General features: G+C 43.3%; 1 protein-coding gene across 5 annotated transcripts in view; it reads left to right on the forward strand.

The window, feature by feature from the left end:
• Window positions 1-19,455, forward strand: part of LOC311424328 (tetraspanin-15-like) — a 53,951-nt gene that overhangs the window by 32,315 nt on the left and 2,181 nt on the right. For 4 of the 5 annotated variants that reach the window (XM_084499375.1, XM_084499372.1, XM_084499373.1 and 1 more), the window contains 3 exons: window positions 3,556-3,669; window positions 11,022-11,075; window positions 11,660-11,776. In XM_084499375.1, the coding sequence (XP_084355501.1) occupies window positions 3,556-3,669; window positions 11,022-11,075; window positions 11,660-11,776 (285 nt within the window). The remainder of the gene's footprint in view (window positions 1-3,555; window positions 3,670-11,021; window positions 11,076-11,659; window positions 11,777-19,455) is intronic. The other variant, XM_084499374.1, reaches the window with a different exon arrangement.

Genomic DNA, 19,455 nt, shown 5'->3' on the forward strand with positions numbered 1-19,455 from the left:
TTTGGAGGGATGAAAATTTGTATCCAGTCTGGAAGGATTGCACCCCAGCTTGGTGGTTTTGTTTGTTTGTTTTGTTTTGCCAAAACACAGGCCCAGAGCACCCTATTATCACCATTTAGTGCTTATTCTTGCCATTTTGGGGGGTAAAAATCTTGTCTACTCATTGGTTACCTGGCACACAGCTCATTTAGCTCAGACAAAACCATGGTACACCCCTTAGGTATTAAATTTTGCTTAAACCCTCTCTCAAGCAATGCTGACTGCTTCCAAACATGTAAACCAGTATCATATATTAAAATAAGTAATTATGGTCCTTTCCTAAATAACAGATGTACATAGAAGTGCCAGACAGTAATTATTACATTACCATGATTATGGCACAAATGAGGTGGTTTTACCTGCCAACACCTACTTGGTCTTGCTGTCTGTGAACAGGAAGATATTGAAATAAATTTGCCTTAAAAATAATATTTACACATTTATATTATTTGTTTTTGCTGAACAAAGTGTACCCTTTGTGCATGGTGTGCCCTTTGCACACCATGGATGCAAGTCTGGAAACCAAAATTACTCAGTTTGCTGAAAATCACTAACTGCAGCTCTGTGCTGCTTCTTCCCTTGTGTCTTCTGAATGGTTTGCTGAGTGCAGGTGGGAGAGGAGAGTTCAAACCACTTTGCTGAGAACAGGAATTGAATTTCAAAGCACTGATAAGGCTGTGGTTTTTGCTCATACCTGAGCAGCTCCAACCTCAAAGTAAGGCTTGGAGAGTTGAAGGTGTTATGCTTGCAAACCTGCATCTTTATTCTTCAGGGAAAATAAAGGCAGCTTCCACCCAGCATGGCTCGTTTTAGTGCATTTCTTCAAGGCCACTGTACAGGGCTATGGTCATTAGCCGTAATAAGCCTGCATGTCAGGGGTTGTAGCAGCAGTACCCAATGCGTAGTACTTCTTGGACTTTTTTCTTTTTTTCTCCTCCTGTGTATTAGCTCTCTCTGAGGTCTGGGAACCCATATGAAAGTAAAACACAGACCCTGATCTGTCTCAGCTTATGAAAAATAAATCCAGGCACAACAGTAGTTCAGTTTAAACCTCTCCTTGCAGGGAAGAAAACACCCTGGTGAGCCTTCCCAGTAGCTAGTAACACTCATTACAATGATTTTATACCAATTTTTGCAGAATTATAAAAGCAAATGGAAGAAACTTCTTTGCAGCATGGGAATGCAGAGCAGGGTAGAATATCCAATATCCCTTTAGGGGTTTTTCTCTCCTCTTTCTGGACAAGTTTTGCAAGCTTGTCTCCCTCACTGATACAGATGGGACTAAAAGTAATAGATGAATTAAAGGTAGGAAGTCAGAAATTAGTTTTCAGTTTGTGGGCTGGTAGCTCCTGGCCATATCTGCCCATTTCGGCATGGGAGGAGGCCATGAGGACCCAAAGAGCTGATGGCTTTTCCTGCTCCTTTTCGCCAAGTATTGTCACCAACCTATGAGCAGGAGAGGGAACAGATACTCATGGGGTATTAATTAAACTTGTTCTGGAAACTGTTCCTTGGAGACTGGTGCTTACAGAAATGGGGAAAACCTGGAATTTTCTGTCTTGTCAAGCATACACACAGCTCTCCTGCCCACTTCAGGCTTTTCTTTCCAGGGGGAAATGTAAAGATTCAAGTTTGTTTACCAAGAGAAGGGACGATTTGATGTGTAATAAGCCCAATTTTATTCCACAGAGAACAGAAAATGACTTTCATTAAACTTTTTATTTTTTCACATTATACAAGAAGTAGAAAAAAGAAGTTTTTTCATTTGTAGCTGCAGCATTTGATCTCTAATTTAACTTAATTGGAAGAGAAATCCCTGTTAGACTGCAGAGTCTTATTAGCATACTGTTGAATAACACCAACTAGTTGAGCAAAGAAATACATTTATTCAAGGTGCTGAAATAGCCATCTCTTCTACACACCCCAATAGGATGGATTAGTTACCTATAATTAAATCAGCAGGAAGAAAGCATGAATGAGCCACGATGCCTCCTACACATGCATGTACATCTCTATACCTGCTACACACTTCTAAAATGGGGCTAAACCAAGCTAAACATCTGCTTTAGCTTTTTTGTTTGTGCATTTGTTAGTTTTTAACACAGAGTCTTCAGCTTCCTGGAAAGTAAGAAATCATCCCATAAGCAAAACCTGGCGGGATGAGTCCTGTGGCTGGTGTGCTGCAATAGATGGTTACAGGCTCTTCAGGAGGGACAGGCAGGGTAGGCAAGGTGGTGGGGTGGTGATGTATGTGAAGCATGGGCTGGACTGCGTGGAACTTCAAGTTGGGGATGGCAAAGTTGAGCGCCTCTGGGTAAGGATTAAAGGACGAAGGGGATGTCGTTGTGGGAATCTATTACAGACCACCTGGCCAGGACGACAACGCCGATGAATTATTCTTTGCAGAACTAAGAGATGCCTCGAGATCAACTCCCCTTGTCCTTATGGGAGATTTCAACTTGCCAGACGTCAACTGGGATCACCACATGGCTGACACGAGCAAGTCCAGGAGGTTCATAAAGCACCTAGATGATAACTTCTTGGTGCAGGTGCTAAGGGAACCAACTAGGAAAGGTGCCGTCCTTGATCTGTTGCTGGAAAACAGAGAGGGTCTTGTGGGAGACATGGCAATTGGCGGCCGTCTCGGTCATAGTGACCATGAAGTGATTGAGTTTAGAATTTATGGTGACACTTCTGTGCCACCAAAACTTCAGCCCTGGATAGGGGGAAAGCAGACTTCAGGCTGCTCAGGGAACTAGTCAGCAAGGTCCTCTGGGAAGCTGCTTTTGAAGGCATTGGCGTCCATCAGTGCTGATCAATCTTTAAGCACTACCTCTTAAAAGCACAACATCAGGCGATTCCAAAATATCAGAAGGTAGGCAGGCGGGACAGAAGGCCAGCCTGTCTGACCAGGGATCTTCTACTGGAGCTTAGACAGAAAAAGAAAGTGTACAGCTGCTGGAAGGAGGGTCAGGCAATGAGGAAGGAATACAGGGATGCTGTTCATGTTTGTAGGGAGAAAATTCATGGGGCCAAAGCCCAACTAGAGTTGAAGCTGGCCATGTCTGTGAGAGACAATAAAAAAGTTTTTTATAGATATGTTAACTGAAAAAGAACCAAAGAAAACACAGGTCCGCTACTTGACGGGGAAGGTCTCCTCACAGACAATGACATAGGCAAAGCAGAGACATTTAATGCCTTCTTCACCTCTGTCTTCAATGCCGATGATGGGCTTCAGGACCCTGGGTGTCCTGAAAAGGAGGACCATGACAGTGGGAATGACAAACTCCCATCCAACCCTGAACGTGTGTGGGATTTGCTGCTCCACCTGGATCCCTACAAGTCCATGGTTCTGGATGGGATCCATCCCAGGGTGGATCCTGTGGACCTCTTTATACCAGCATTGCAAAACAGCACTGAAGATGCAGTGCAAGTCTGGACAGGAGATGCATCAGAGAGTTGGAAATGTTGAGGTTTGCTCATCTGCATGTCTCACTCTTTCCTTTTCTTTTGCAGTTTTCTTGCTGTGGTGGTGATGAATACCGAGACTGGGAGGTTAACCTATACCACTCGTGCAATGGCAGTGGGCCACTTGCATGTGGGGTGCCCTACACATGCTGTATCAGGAAGGTAAAGCAGCCAAGGCATGAAAAGTTTTTACTTCTTGTTTCTGTACTTGAGTTTCTTATTAACTGTGTTGCCATTTTGAAAAGTGGTTTGAGACAGCATAATCATTTCATGCTAAAGAAACTAAAATATACATATATATGGGCTACACTGCATTTTAGTATGGTCTGCTGTTTTAATACAGCATAAATAACAAAGAACTGGGATATTAATTGCATTTGTATTGTGCCACGGATTTGTTAGAAATGCTGGGTTCCCATCTCTCTACCTACTATGGGATGAAATGCTTTGGAGGATGGTTTTGCAAAGACTTAAATGCTTGGCTGTATCACAACGTGGATCCAAATTAGCTGTTGTCCTTTGTCTTCCTCTGTAAGAGCATACATTTCTCAGCCAGCTGCCACAACGTTTAGCAGAATGGGGTTCATGTGTGCTGGCATCTACTTTTAACAAGGAGGTTTTGAGAGTTTTGTCATAAATGGAGCCATGAGAGGAGTACAATTTGCACCCTTGTGCAATTGAATAAAAAAAGTCTTGTGAGCAAATGCAACTCCAAGGCTGTATTTCTGACATGCTGTGAACTGGGACAAGATCTCCCCTTGGAGGGAAGGTTGGGTGTCTTTCCTACTGCATGACCATGAAGGTTTATTAAACTGATTTTCAGTGCTGCAAGCCAAGATTCTCCTATGTAGTGCTGCTGAGACTAAGCTAAGTGCTCTCACACTGTTTTGCTTAATATAATGGTCTGCCTTGTTGCAATCAATCTAACACATACTGAGGGAAAACAGAAAAGCTCAGCCAAGACTGGGTAAAAAAGTGCAAATATCCCTGGCTACTGTGGCTAAAAAATGATATACATGGTCCTAAAAATGAGTTACTAGCATAATCCTGACTTTAACACTAGTGATGGGCCCTGGAAGTCCAAGAGCCCTGAGTTAGAGGACCATGACTGGGGAACAATAAACTCTCCGCCAACTCTGAACTAGTGAAGGATTTGCTCCTCCAGCTAGATGCACATTAGTCTGATGGGATTCTTCAAGAAGAGCTGGCTGATGTCACCACCTCTCAGTTATTTTTCAGTGGCCTTGGGAATCTGGAGTGATCCCAGTTGACTAGAAGCTTGCAAATGTCCCAGTTTCCAAGAAGGCTAAGAAAGAAGGCCCTGGTAATTACAGGCCTGTCAGCTCATTTCAGTGCCTGGAAAAATTATGGAGAAGAGTATTCTGGAAGTTACTGAAAACCACCTGAAAGACAACACAGTCATTTGTCACCGCCAACATGGGCTTACAAGGGAAGTCCTGTTTAACTAACCAAATTAACTTTTACAACAACGTTACCCACGTAGTTGACCAAGGGAAACCAGTAAATATGAACTTTTTGGAATTCAGTAAAGCTCTTGATGCTGTTTCTTACAGTATCCTTCTGGACAAAACGTCCAGCGTACAGCTGGACAAATACACGCTACAAAGGCTGTACAACTAGCTGACAGGCTGCGCTCAAAGGGTAAATGGGGTTACATTGGGCTGATGTCTAATGGGTACTAATGGAGTTCCCCAGGGCTCCATTTTGGGGCCAGTTCTCTTCAATGTTTTATACATGATCTGGATGCAGGACTGGAATGCATGCTAAGTAAGCTTGCAGCTGATATTAATTAGGAGGAGCTGCTGACTCCCTTGAGGGCAGAGCGGCCTTGCAGAGAGATCTTGACAGTTTGGAGGGCTGGGCAATCACCAACTGCAGAAAGTTTAACAAGAGCATGTGCTGGATTCTGCACCTGGGACGGGGCAATCCTGGCTGTATGTGCAGACTGGGGGATGAGAGGCTGGAGAGCAGCCCCCTGGAGAGGGATCCGGGGGATCCGGTTGATGGCAAGTTGAACACGAGCCAGCAGTGTGCCCTGGCAGCCAAACGGGCTGACCGTACCCTGGGCTGTTTCAGGCACAGCACTGCCAGCTGCTCAAGGGAAGTGGCCATCCCACTCTGCTCTGCGCTGGTGAGGCCTCACCTCAAGCACCATGCACAAAAATGGTGAAAAATCTAGTGGAGAAGATGTAGGAGAAGTGGCTGAGGTCACTTGATTGTTTCAGCCCTGAGAAGAGGAGATGGAGGGGAGGCCTCATGGCGGGCTGCAGCTTCCTCTCAAGGGGAGCGGGACAGGGGTCAGGCGCTGCTCCCTGCTCTCTGGTGACAGCGATGGGACCCAAGGAAATGGCATGGAGCTGTGACAGGGGAGGTTCAGGCTGGATATTACGAAAAGGTTCTTCACTGGGAGGGTGGTTGGGCACTGAAACAGGGAAGTGGTCACTCCTGCTGGAGTCCAAGAAGTGTTTGGATAATGGTCTTACAAATACGGTTGAATTTTCTGTGGTCCTGTGTGGAGCCAGGAGTTTGAGTCAATGAGACTTGTGGGTCCTTTCCAATTTGTGATACTCTATTACTCTGTGATCCCAGTGGCAAAACCTCCTTAGAGTTAAGAACAACAGGCAGCATTACCTCTGAAACCTGGCCGTTCCACTAGCTTTATGAATTGCACAAGGAAAACATAGCATAAATCTGTTATTGTTGTTAGCTTTTTTATTTTTTTTTTAAGGAAAATGAGGAACTGTGAGGTGCTTTATTATTCATCTAAGCATGACATGCAAAACAGCTGCAAAAATAGTTTTTATCTCTAATCGGGGTGTTGATTAAGGATCTTTGCCAGCTCCCAAAGTTGAATTAGAAATTCATATGTTGTCCTTTTGTATTGGTATTAAGTATATGCTGGAGAAAGTCAGGTGCCTTTTTCATTATTTTTACATTCCCTGTGGTATGTTGGAACAATGTGGAAACAAAACACCTTTGCCTGACTGGCACTGTTTGAGTTATAAAAATCACAGATGTGTAATATAGTGGGATAAGAAATAAGGCAACTTTCTGGCTTCACATTTTAATGAGCAATGTCTTGGGGAATGCTCTAGCAAAGGACTCCAGCTTCTGGGAGGGAATATTGATGGCAAATTCTGTACATTTTTTTTCAAGATTTAAAGCCTGTGAATGTGTCTCTGACTGCCAGAGAGAAAGTGAGACCTTGCCAAATGAATCTAAATCTCCACATGGAATGAAACTCTTGGCAAGAGCAGTAAGCAGGTAGATAGATGTGGCCTCTTTCTTCAAATTTATTTGGTTTTTGGCACTGCTTTTGGTTAAGAATCCATCGCTATACAATATCAATAGTATATTAAATGAGTTAGGAGAGCAAGATCCCTTGGAAATTTTCCACTTACTATGGCATAGAACAAGCAAATAAAAATATTTTTAACAACAGAATTAAAAATAATAAAAAGTAAAAATAATAAAAAACATAATTGCATTTTAATAATAATTGCATAATTGCATAATAATAATAATTGCATAATTGCTTTTGCATGTCTCAGTGCATAGTTGTTACCTGAAATTGCAATGTTATTGTGGAGGTTTTCCTTGCAGGCTGATAAGATGGGAAAAGCACTTCAGGATGAAGGCAGTATCTGTGCATGATACTCTAGATATACCTAGTTGTTCTGAGCAATGTACAAACCCTATTCAAAACCCTTTCCTCCAAAATATGCTACTTAAAGGCTGAAGAGAAGATTTTGTCCAGGTGGCCAAGAAGGCCAATGGCATCCTGGCTCGTATCAAGAATAGTGTAGCCAGCAGGACCAGGGAGATGATCATCCCCCTGTACTCAGCTCTGGTGAGGCCACACCTTGAATACTGTGTTTAGTTTTGGGCCCCTCGCTACAAGAAAGACATCAAGGCCTTGGAACGTGTCCAGAGAAGGGCAACAACTCTGGTGAGGGGTCTGGAGCACAAGTCTTATGAGGAGTGGCTGAGGGACCTGGTATTGTTTAGTCTGGAGAAGAGGAGGCTCAAGCGAGACCTCATTGCACTCTACAACTTCCTGAAGGGAGGTTATAAAGAAGGTTGACCTCTTCTCCCAGATAACAAATGATAGGACTTGAGGAAATGGCCACAAGTTGTGCCAGGGGAGATTTAGATTAGACATCAGGAAAAAAAAAATCTCTCAAAGTGTGGTCAGGTGCTGGAACCCAGCCCAGGGAGGTGATGGAGTCACTGTCCTTGGCAGTGTTCAAGAAGGGCCTGGACAAAGTGCTACGATATATGGTTTAGCAGCTTAGTGGTAGTATTGGTGATAGGAGGACGGTTGGACTAGATGATCTTGTGGGTCCTTTCCAACCTTGTGTTTCTATGATTCTATGAATTTGTCTGTGCTGGTTCAGAGATGAACCACAATGGTCTCTCCACTGAATAACCCTTGTACCAACCAGTTTAAATATACCAGTTTGTAGGGCAAGAAACCCTTTTCTTCTTTAGCAACAAAATGTTGTCCTCTATTTGCACCTTCATGAATGAAAGATGGAGAGCAAAGCATCCTCTTCTCTTAGAGGACCTTTGAGTTTTAAGTAGAGAGGTACTAGAAGATGTTCTTTGGAAATAGAGTATTATGAAAAAAGGAATAGATACTGATAGGATCAAGCCATGCAGTACAGCCCCATCTAGGTAGGTTTTGGGTGAATACCAGCAAAGTGGTCAGGTTTTTGACCATTTCTTCTGCTCTAGGGTGTCTCAGCTCAGTCCTCCAAACCAAGGCAATACAAGACAACAATATCACATGCTGCACATGATCCTTCTGTATTCGCCAATTCTGAGTAATTTTCATTGGCAGGTCCAACTTCAGAGCTTCTGTTAGACCTCGTACACTTGTCAAACAAATCATTTGTTTGTCAGGGTGGTTGGTTGGTGAGCTTGTCTGAAGGAAGGAGTATGAAACATGGTTTCAGAAGTGTTGTTAACCTGTCATTCATTAAATGCAGACATAAAACCATCCTGTTTTCAAAAGAAGACACTTCTGTTGCAAAAGCCTCCAGAACTTTGCATCATATAACCTTGGGCATCTTGCAGGGCAGGCTGAGGTGCATCAACAAGAACAGACATCCTCCAGAAATGCTGGCTATTTTAAAGAGTCTCATATCTAAGGTCACAGGCCTTAAAGTCTTCCCAGGAATAAGGAATGAGCAAATATACACCTACTGCAGGGGGGGCCCTCTGTATCCTCATCGCTAAGTACTTCTCTAAATGGTTTTCCATTGCAGTTAGGCCTTCTCCTGTGGAAGACACAGGGTAGCTGTGCCTCTGCCAAGCACAGTGTCTCTGAGCCCCTCGTGAAATATCTGATTTTGTGGGTGGGAAACTGTTGGTTAAAAGAAAAGTGCAAAGATTGCAGTCCTCTGCCCTTGGTGGGTTTTAAACACCTGCATTTGTTGCTGTTTTATGATCTGTGAAAGCATCAAAATTCACTTGGGAAGACTAAGGATGTCTCCTGGTTTTTATGTTAGAAATATCTGTTCAGCTCTGACTTTCACTTCCATGCAAGACAATAACAAAGATAAATCAAGGCAAAAAACTCACTTGTCCACAATTCACCCAAATACAAGCTGTTGAGAGAATTACTCAAGTGGATGGTCAGAATTGGAGATGATTGAGAAACCCTTCATTATTTGATGCAAGAAGGAAGAAAATTGGTGATAAATTTGCTCCATAGATGGATGTTGTTCAATGGATAAGTCCTACAGAAAGCTATGATGTTTCACCAGTAAGGATCCCATGATGTCCATGGAAGTGAGTCTAAAAAACAAGGATAACTGAAAGCTGCCAAGAACTAAATGCTTTAGTTTTTCTTTGTTTATTATTTGTTTTTGTTTGGTTGTTTTGTTTTGTTTTGTTGGTGATTGTGGTTTTTGAGTTGTTTTTTTAAATGCAAACCAAATAAATGGTTCCTGGATCATGCGCATATTCCTTTATACCACTATTGGCAACAGCATGTGCCTTAGGAATGTCTCAAATTCTCCTTATTCTGAGGGCTTCCTGTTTCATGGTCCCAGTGCAGGATGAGACCTGCCAGTGGGCTGATCTCTGGATGTCCCCATAAGTCTTTAATACACACAAGGACTAATTATTCTCCTTAACTATGCCCAGTTTATAAATAGCGTACTGAAGTGGTGACAGATGGTTGTGGTGTGTGGTGGTTTTTTTGATAGCCCTGTCAGTAATGTACAGAGGTACAGATGCTCTTGGTAGTGTATTGCTGGAATAATTTCCCTACCAATTACGGAAGGAATGAGCTGCAGCTTTATGGCTGGAGCCTGTCTGAAGGTGCACATTTCTTTTATGCTGTGTCTTGCAGGAAAGTATAATTTACCCCTAAATGTGCACATTTCTCTTTTTCATCTTTGTGCCTCTAAAGCACAGGTAGTTTTTGTTTTGTTGTTCAGGAGCTTTTACTCGTTGTCAAAGTCATCTTACTGAAAGTGTAATAATTTCAGCATGTTATTATTTCATGAGTATGAGGCCCCTTTAGAAATACATGGTATTATGGAAGCTGCTATAAGCCATAAATAAATAAATAAATAAATAAATAAATAAATAAATAAATAAAGATCAATCCTGAGAGGTGCAAAGTACACAGCTAGCTCAGGGTGTTCTGGAGCTACCTCATAGCTTTCCTTTTTCTGGGATGAGCAAGAACTAGTTTTGTAACTGGTGTTAAAAAATGTTGTAATCAATTCAAAAATGTATCCTCTTCCACCCTGATGGAAGCAGAGGAATTTGGTTTGATTTAATTTTATAGAGCTACTGCATAGCAGTATTTGGCTAGGATTTCTGCAACTTTTGAAATGCTTTTTTTTTTTTTTTTTTTTTTTGGGGGGTGGGCAGGGGGCAGCGGGCGGAGCAACAAAGGTCTAAGCATTGTGGATCCCTAAAATCCTTGGGTTTCTCCCCAAAGTGCTGGGAGACTTTTGGGAAATTCCCCCTTGACTTCTGTAGAACTAAATACATTTAATCTTGGTGAAATTACCTTTTTTTTAAGAAGGTGAAATGTGACTGAATATGTGAGAAAAAGTGGCTGGAATTGAACAAGGAGAAAATCAAAGTAACATTTTAAAGAACCACTTTACTAAATTCTCACACCATGTGGAGTTGCTTTCAGCTCAAATCACTGGACAGTCCCGTATCACTGGATAGGAGAATGCTGAGCAGATTCAGAAATGGCTGAGACAAGTTGTTTAAAATAGTTTTTCAAAACGCAACTTATTGCTGGCCCAAGCCAAGCTGGCACCTACAATATCAGCAATGCATTTGAGGAAAAAGGATTAAACGGTAATAAAATGAAGTTTGAGGCTAACTGTTTGCCTTGTACTATGCTGAATGGTCAAGGCAACTGGGCAAGTTTTTTTATTTCTTTTTAGTTTTATTCTTTTTTTAATGTCCCCTTTGGTTTCCTCCAACCTAAGTTTGCACTAATTCTCTGTCTACAGGTTCCTGGAGAAGTCATTAACACGCTGTGTGGATACAGGACACTCGATAAAGAGGTAACTTTTGCTTTTTCCTTCCTATGTACAGTATTTTTTTGTGAAACCCTTCCTTTTTTTTAAAAAAAAAAGGTTATCTTCAGGGAAACCCTGCCTCACAATGGGAATCTCTTCCCCACCGGGGATAGCTGTTACTGCAGCTGTATATAAATTTATTTTTATTTCTTTTCTCTAGCATCCCTGCACAGGCTTGCAGAATTTGAGCAGGCTCATCTGTGTAGTCTCTGCAGGCTTTGGTGTGGCATTTCTGAGAGCAACGATCTCTCTACTGGATGAGTCCCAGGAAATGCTGGTCCTGAGTTGTGATTTAAGGCTTGGTGGTAGGAGAGAAGCTGCTTTTGAGGCCCTCAGGGGTGATTGTGGGGTATATCATGGCAGAGAGCTGCAGTGTGACCTGTAAATTTAAGGGACTGTTTTTTTGTCAAGAAAACCCAAGAAAATATCAAATCCAATAAATCAATTCCCAAATGTTTGTCATGGCACTCCTTTGGCTTGCGGGAAGGAGCAAACACAAGAAATAACATCTTCTTCCAAGTGCACCATCTAAATTAAAACAGTGGTACTTCTTTTCAATCTGCTTCCAGCGCCTGGAGTTGCTTAATGTCATCCACGTGCGAGGCTGCATCCATGCTGTCGGGCTGTGGCTTAAAGACAACTTTGAGGCCACTTTGGGCATCGTTTGCTCCATGCTTCTTCCCCAGGTAGGTGGTGAAACTGGTCAGCATCATCTTGCCTTTTATCTCCATTCTGGAGGAGGAAAACAATTTGGTTTTAGGTATTTTTCCCCACTACCTTTACATATGAAATCTGTGTCTTGGGTGTGAAATGTCACAGCACTTTTAAAGCAACTTTAGCAAAATGCTGGCTTTCTAATAACACACTCCTAAAATTTAATTAATGTTCAAGTAATAGCGTCTAAAATCAAGGCATTTCTATGCTAGACCAGCAAATCCTTTTACATTTGTTTTTACAGTTCTCTTCAAATAGAACATAAATATTAACAAAAATAAACCATGATCATAAATTTAGCTGGGTTTGCCATACATCATGAAATTCATTTTTGAGCTACTTGCCATTAACAATGGCAGATGATCCTGGCAATTTTGCAGCACAAGTTATTAAGCTCTCTATCATGGATGCTGGATATGGAGAGAAACTTTGGGTCACAGCAGAGGCTACCCTTTTACAATGCTGTTGCCACTGTGCTAGCAAGGAGGTGAAACTCCAGAATTATTCTTATTGTGTTGGTGTTGATTGCTTTTTTTTTTTTTATATGTATTTCCTTCAAATCTTGCAAGTGAAAGCTTTCTTTTTTTCTCCCTGGATGTAACTTTGGATTTGCCACTGGATGTACTTGGTGATGCTTTCATCAGATATGGTATTTTATCTAAGTGGAAGTGAAATTATTCTTTTTCCTGGGTTTCTACTTGCAGTGAAATGTAGAATACTGGCTGAATAAACAGAAGCTGCTTGAGAAACGTGACAAACTGAGCTAATTTTTCAAAGGATTGAAAAGGATTTCTCCTTGATGTCTCAGATGGCCTGAATGAAAAATAAATAAATAAATAAATAAATAAATAAAAACAGACAGGGGCTCAGTGTGTGCCCAATCCTAGCTGCAATGCTCTGCTCTTATAAAGTGCTTCCTCCACGGTGTGCAGATGAGCAAGAAACTTCTACTGTGCTACTACCAGGAAATGCAATGGTGTGGTGGTTTTACTCAGCTGGGCAGCTGAGCTTCACCACAACTGCTCTCTCACTCCCCCTCCTCAAATGAAAAGGGGGAGAAAATATGATGGAAAGGGTTCAAGGGCTAGGGTTCAAGGGCTAAGATAAGGACAGAGCTATCACTCCAAAGTTATTGTCATGAGCAAAACAGACTCAGCATAAGGAGATAAGAGAAATTTATTACCTATCACTAACATGCTAGAGCAGTGAGGAACTAAAAACAAGCTAAAAACACCTTCCCCCCATCCACCCTCTTCAACATCCTTCCCCCAGGCGGCACAGGAGAATGGGTGAACGGGGGCTGTGGTCAGTCCCTAGTGCTTCATCTCCGCTGCTCCTTCTCAGTCACTCTCTTCCCCTGCTCCAATGTAGGGTCCCTCCCATGGCATGCCATCCTTCCCAAACTGATCCTGCATGGGCTTCTCACAGGCAACAGCTCTTCAAGAACTGCTCAAGCATGGCTTCGTAACACAGGGTTCATCCATCAGGAGCACACAGCTCCAACCTGGGTCCCCCATGGGCAGCAGCTCCTGCCAGGTCCCCTGCTCTTACATGGGCTCCTCTCCGCGGGCTACAGCTTCAGCCCAGAGTCTGCTCCTGTGGGGGTTTTCCACAGGCCACAGCCTCCTTCAGGGCAGATCCACCTGCTCCGCTGTGGGCTCCTTCATGGGCTGCAGTGTGGAAATCTGCTCCGCCATGGTACACCATGGGCTGTGGGGGCTGTTTCTCAGTCATCGCTCTCCCAGCTGCACTGCTGCTGCTGTTGTGCAGCAGGTTTTTTACCTTTTCTTAAGTCGGCTCTCACATAGGCACAACCACCATCGCTTTTTGGCTTGGCTCTGGGCAGCAGCGTGTCCCTTTGGAGCTGTCTGGAACTGACTCTTATCTAACATGGGGCAGCTTCAGGGCTTTTCTCACAGAGGCCACCCCCGCAGCCCCCAGAACCTTGCCACATAAACCCAGTACAAATGGGCACAGAAATGGGGTGAGAAAATGCCATAATAGAGGTTACCATTACCATCTGCCTTGCAGGATGTCTAGAGCCCATTACAGGAGCTTCCTGTTGCATTATCCATTAACCTCACAGCATGATGCTTTTAATTGGGAAGGGTAGGGAGACAAACCAGAAATGGCAATAAGGATCACTGAGCCTTGATGAATATCAAGTGCTTTTGAGCAAGCATTGTGATTTTTCTGGCATGCCATTAAATGCTCTTCAGTTGGAGAATCTTGTTCTTCCCATCTGCTCATGATTTCCAGGTTTTAAATATAAATTGGATTTGATGCTGTCAAGTTTTGGAGGGAATTGTTACAAATGGCCATCTCTGTTGCCAAGAACTGTCAGCCTAGAAACAGATTCATCCCCAGCAGCTGCCATTGGAAAGCCAGGGTGAGAATATTGTCCTTGAACTGCCAGTTGGAGTGGGAAGAGGAAGAGCACCGTGGACATGGAGAGGTGATAGTGTCTTGAACTTTGGCTTGAATGAACATATTAGCATGTCTTATCTTTGGTCATTGGGTATTTGTCATGTTCTGCACAGGACATATGCCTCACTGTGCACTTGTGTTAATTTCAAAAATAGCTGCAAACCACCTTGATGGAAAGCTTGCAGGATGCCAGGAAGAAAGTTGGGACCAAAATCTAATCCCAAGTCCAGCTTTGGGTTTTGCCCAATTTTCCTAAAAGCGTAAGTTTCCTTAGAAACAAACGTCAGCCTCGCCTGTGATGTTGAGCAGCTAAAGGTGGGATTTTGAGCATAGGTGGGATTTTGAGCTTGGCCAGTGTTCATCACCCAAGTGCCAAGATTTGTGCTTGTATTTGAAGTAAGCAATATTCTGGCCCTTCTTACACAGAAGGAAGCACAGAAGGAAGCACCCAACAAAAAATTGGGCTGCTGTAGATTGCCCATAGAAAGCATATGTCTGAGCAACTATTGCTATTAGTAATATTAATTGCTAATTACTAATTGCTAATTAGTAATTACTAATTGCTAATTAGTAATTAGGCTTTCCATCCTACTCAGATGTGGGAAACCACCATATTTTGATTTTCCATAATGTGGGAAGTCCTTGAATTTACTTATTTATTTCTGAAATCTATACATAAGAGACCGAAAGGCACAAGGCTTGGCTTTACTTTCTCATACATTCTAATGTTTATTTAATTGGGTTTGGAGAAGCTGTAAAACAGGTACTGAATTGATCAAACAAGTGAGAAAGCAGGGAGAAGTCTCGCCTGGGAATGTCACCAACCACCCTCTTCTTTCCATCCTCCCAGGCAGCTTGTAGTCATTGTACAGCACCCATGGCCAGAGACAAAATCCCTGAGAATTTGTGCTTTGAAGCACTTAGGTTTTTTCTTTCCAATGGACATAAATTTCCTTCAGCTACTTGGGTTGGATGGCAGAGTTTATGGCTGGCCCTTGCTGATGGCAGATGTCCCACTCACCCATTCCATTTTGCTGGTTCAAAAGGAAGATGAAGTTACAGAATCATAGAATTGTCTAAGTTGGAAGAGACCTCAAGATCATCGAGCCCAACCTCTGACCTAACACTAACAAGTCTTCCACTAAACTATATCACTAAGTTCAACATCTGAATGTCTTTTACAGACCTCCAGGGATGGTGACTCCACCACTTCCCTGGGCAGCCCATTCCAATGCCTAACAACCCTTTTGATAAAGAAGTTCTTCCTAATATCCAACCTAAAACACCCCTGCTGCAACTTTAGCCCGTTCCCCCTCGTCCTGTTACCAGGCACGTGGGATAATAGACCAACCCCCACCTTGCTACAGCCTCCTTTAATGTACTTATAGAGAGCAATAAGGTTGCCCCTGAGCCTCCTCTTCACCAGGCTGAACAATCCCAGCTCCCCCAGCCACTCCTCCTAAGACTTGTTCTCCAGACCCCTCACCAGCTTCGTTGCCCTTCTCTGGACTTGCTCGAGCACCTCGATGTCCTTCTTGTAGCGAGTGGCCCAGAACTGAACACAGTACTCGAGGTGCAGCCTCACCAGAGCCGAGTACAGTTGTTCTACCCAAATCGGGTGGTTGGGGTAAGCTTCATCTGTTGCTTTGCAGGCAAGTCCTAAAACACTGTTTAACCCCAAAAGGTCTTTGGCTGTGGTTGGTCTTTGCTGCAAGATGCTGGTTTGAATCAGCTCAAAGATGCTTATTTGCAGCTGGAAGGAGGCAGAGCAGCAGGTATCTGCCCTGTTTCTGTTCTGCTCTGCATTTAGACATTTATTTATTTATTTTTTAAAAGCTACTGGCTATGTCCTTTCTGGTGCAATGTTGTGTGCCTACTGGGTAAAAATAAAATAATCCAGGTATCTGCATGGCCCTAAGGACTTGCCTTGCTTTGTGATGCTTTAGTTTTGCAAAGTTTCCTGTCCTGATTCTGGTGCAAGGTGTCTGGGGAGCAGATGACAATGTGGGCAACATGTGCCAGTGTGGAGAAATGCTTGCAAAGTGAGGGGTGCAGAAAGTATATGCACACGCAAGCCTTTGTGGGCTTCCTTCTCAAATAATATCATCTGCAGCTTGTTTTTTCCATAGGTGTCACTGCAAAAAATCCCCAATTTTGGGTGCCACTAAAAGCTGACTGGAAGATGGCAAATCTTCTACCAATTTTCTAGAGGGGCAAGAAACTGGACCAACTACAGGCCTGTCAGTCTCATGCCAGTGCCCGGTAAAAATACGGAGAAGATTATCCTTGAAGTTATTGAAGCGCACCTGGCGGACAATGCAGTCATTGGTCCTAGCCAATGTGGGTTCACGAGGGGTAGGTCATGTTTGACTAACTTGATTTCCTTTTATTATAAAATCACCCATCTAGTCAATCAAGGGAAAACAGCTGATGTGATCTTTTTGGATTTCAGTAAAGGTTTTTGAAACTGACAGTTTCCCATAGGATCCTACTGGACTAAATGTCCAGCATACAGCTAGATAAAAACATCATACGATGGGTGAATAACCAGCTGATGGGTAAGGCTCAAAGGGTTATGGTAAATGGGTCTGCATCAGGCTGGTGGCTGGTCATCAGTGGGGTCCCCCAAGGCTCCATTTTAGGGCCAGTTCTCTTCAATGTTTCTGTAAACAATTTGGATGTAGGACTAGAAGGTGTTCTGAGCAAATTTGCTGTTGATACTAAAATGGGAGGAGTTGTTGACTCTGTTGTGGGTGATGGGGCCTTGCAGAGAAATCTGGACAGGCTGGAGAGCTGGGCAACCACAGGAAGTTTAAGAAGAGCAAGTGCTGAGTCCTGCACCTGGGACAGACCTCACCTGGGTCTCTCCTGCGCCTGGGACAGGGCAACCCTGACTGTATGTACAGACTGGGGCATGAGACGCTGGAGAGCAGCCCCGCAGAGAGGGACCTGAGGGTTGTGGTTGAAAGCAAGTTGAATATGAGCCAGCAGTGTGCCCTGGCAGCCAGGAAGGCCAACCGTATCGTGGGGTGCATCAAGCACAGCATTGCTAGTCGGTCAAGGGAGGTGATTGTCCCGCTCTACTCTGCACTGGTGTGGCCTCACCTCGAGTACTGTGTGCAGTTCTGGGCACCACAGTATTAGGACATTAAACTGTTGGAGAGTGTGCAGAGGGGCCTCATTGCAGCCTACAGCTTCCTCGCGAGAGGGAGTAGAGGGGCAGGTGCCGATCTGTTCTCTTCAGTGACCAGCGATAGGACCCGAGGGAATGGTGTCAAGCTGCGGCAGGGGAAGTTCTGGCTGGATATGAGGAAAAGGTTCTTCTCCGAGAGGGTTGTTATGCATGGGAATAGGCTCCCCAGGGACGTAGTCACGGTACCAAGCCTGTTGGAGTTTAAGAAGTGTTTGGACTGTGCTCTTAGTCATATGGTCTAAATTTTTGGGTAGACCTGTGTGGTGCCAGGAGCTGGATTCAATGATCCTTGTGGATCCCTTCCAACTCGGGATATTCTATAATTCAATGAGAGCATAAATATCATTGTCAGTGCAAATTGCAATGTATTGTAAGCACTGCAAAATGATATTTTTCTATCATATCACAACTGCCTAGTGGGTCTGCATGCTTTATTGATTCCCTCAAAGGTCTTTGGATTTATTTCATGCAAACAGCTGTGTCTGTAAGAGCACCTACTTGATGAAATTGTACACCATGCAGAGCCTGTGCATTTGAATCCGCCTGCAAAAAGCTCAAAAAGTGGCAGAATAGAGACCTTCCCAGGCAATAGTGGTTTATGTACTTTGCTGAATACCAGCCAGAAATAACTTGTAATTTTACTACATTAAGTGATCCATAAGCAGTAACTTCCAAGCAGTTCTGTTGTTGTTCAGTCATGGTTATCATTACAAGGTGGAGGAAGGCAAGGACAAGAGCAGTTTTTAAATTTAAATTTTTATTTTTTTTTGCCTGATGCTTCATATATTTTGGTCAAATGGTCAAATGCTCCTCTGTAATAAAACCTTCCTTCATATTTCAATGAAATAAAATCAGCTCTCATGTTAGAAGTCTCTTCACTTCTGGAAAACATGGTGCCCTTGATGCCAGGGATATTGAATGCATCAATATTCCTGACAGCTTTTTCTATTTTCATTAAGTGAAAAAGGATATTTAAAGCTGGGCTGGAATGGAATTTGGTTCATAACTCAGCAGAGAGCAAAGGCTAGGGGATGCAGGCTGCTGACTGAGGACTTGGGGTATTTTTATTGATTTAAAGAAATCCTCAGTTTCACTAGGATGCTGTGTCCCATGGTACCTGGGACATTGCCGTCAGGAGGAGAGGAACGGGAGAGATGTTTCCAGCAGTATGTCCCTGAACCTAGCTGGCTTTGCAGAATACGATCCATTTGCATTAAGCTTACTGTAAACACTAATCTTTTTCTGAATTACTGTTTGGTTCATGGAGGAAAAATGACACCCTAGTCTTAAGAATTGTCATTTTAAAGGGTTCGGTTTTTTTGGTCCTTTCACAGCACAGCAGTGCATTTTTAATCTGTCCAGTGATAGCATGCTAATGAAAGTAGATAATGCTAAAGCTTGACATAAATTTGCATATTATTTTAAAACTTTTTAAATCCTTAAAGGCTCTGCTGTTGAATATGAATTAGAACAAGCTTATTTTCCAAACTCATGTTGGAGCAGTTGCTCTGGGCTCTCCCTCAAGTTACTGGACAGATGAAGCTGTCTCCAAGCATCATGTAGCCTTGCTGTGGCCTCCTGCACCCCTGCCTAGAGGTTTCTGCAGCTCTGGGGGACTGAAGAGGAGGACATATATGCATTAGGAAAGCAGCACCCTTGCTGGTGTTTCCATGACAAAGTCATGCCTTGTTATTTTTGCTTCTCCACAAGAAAGCTGGATCATGGGCAACGACAAGGTTGCACAGCACCATTCTGGTCCTGTGCATGTTGTTGGGAATTAATATTATCTCCATACACAGAGTGAAGTCATTTCTTAGAGTGCTTGGGAGGGAGTCGCCTGCTGAAATAGGCATATAAAATGCATCACAGCAGTGAAGAATTTCGAAGGCAGCAGGGACCTACACAGCTACATAAATAGAAGTTACCAGTGCTGTGAGATAACCTGATTTCAGGCCATTTGGACAAGTAAAGGAGTTCCAGAGTTCAAATTTTCTTTCAGTATCTGCAGTCTTATTTCTCAGCAAAGAACCC

Source organism: Aythya ferina, assembly GCF_964211825.1.
Source record: "Aythya ferina genome assembly, chromosome: 27".
In the NCBI taxonomy this organism is placed as follows: Eukaryota; Metazoa; Chordata; class Aves; order Anseriformes; family Anatidae; genus Aythya; species Aythya ferina.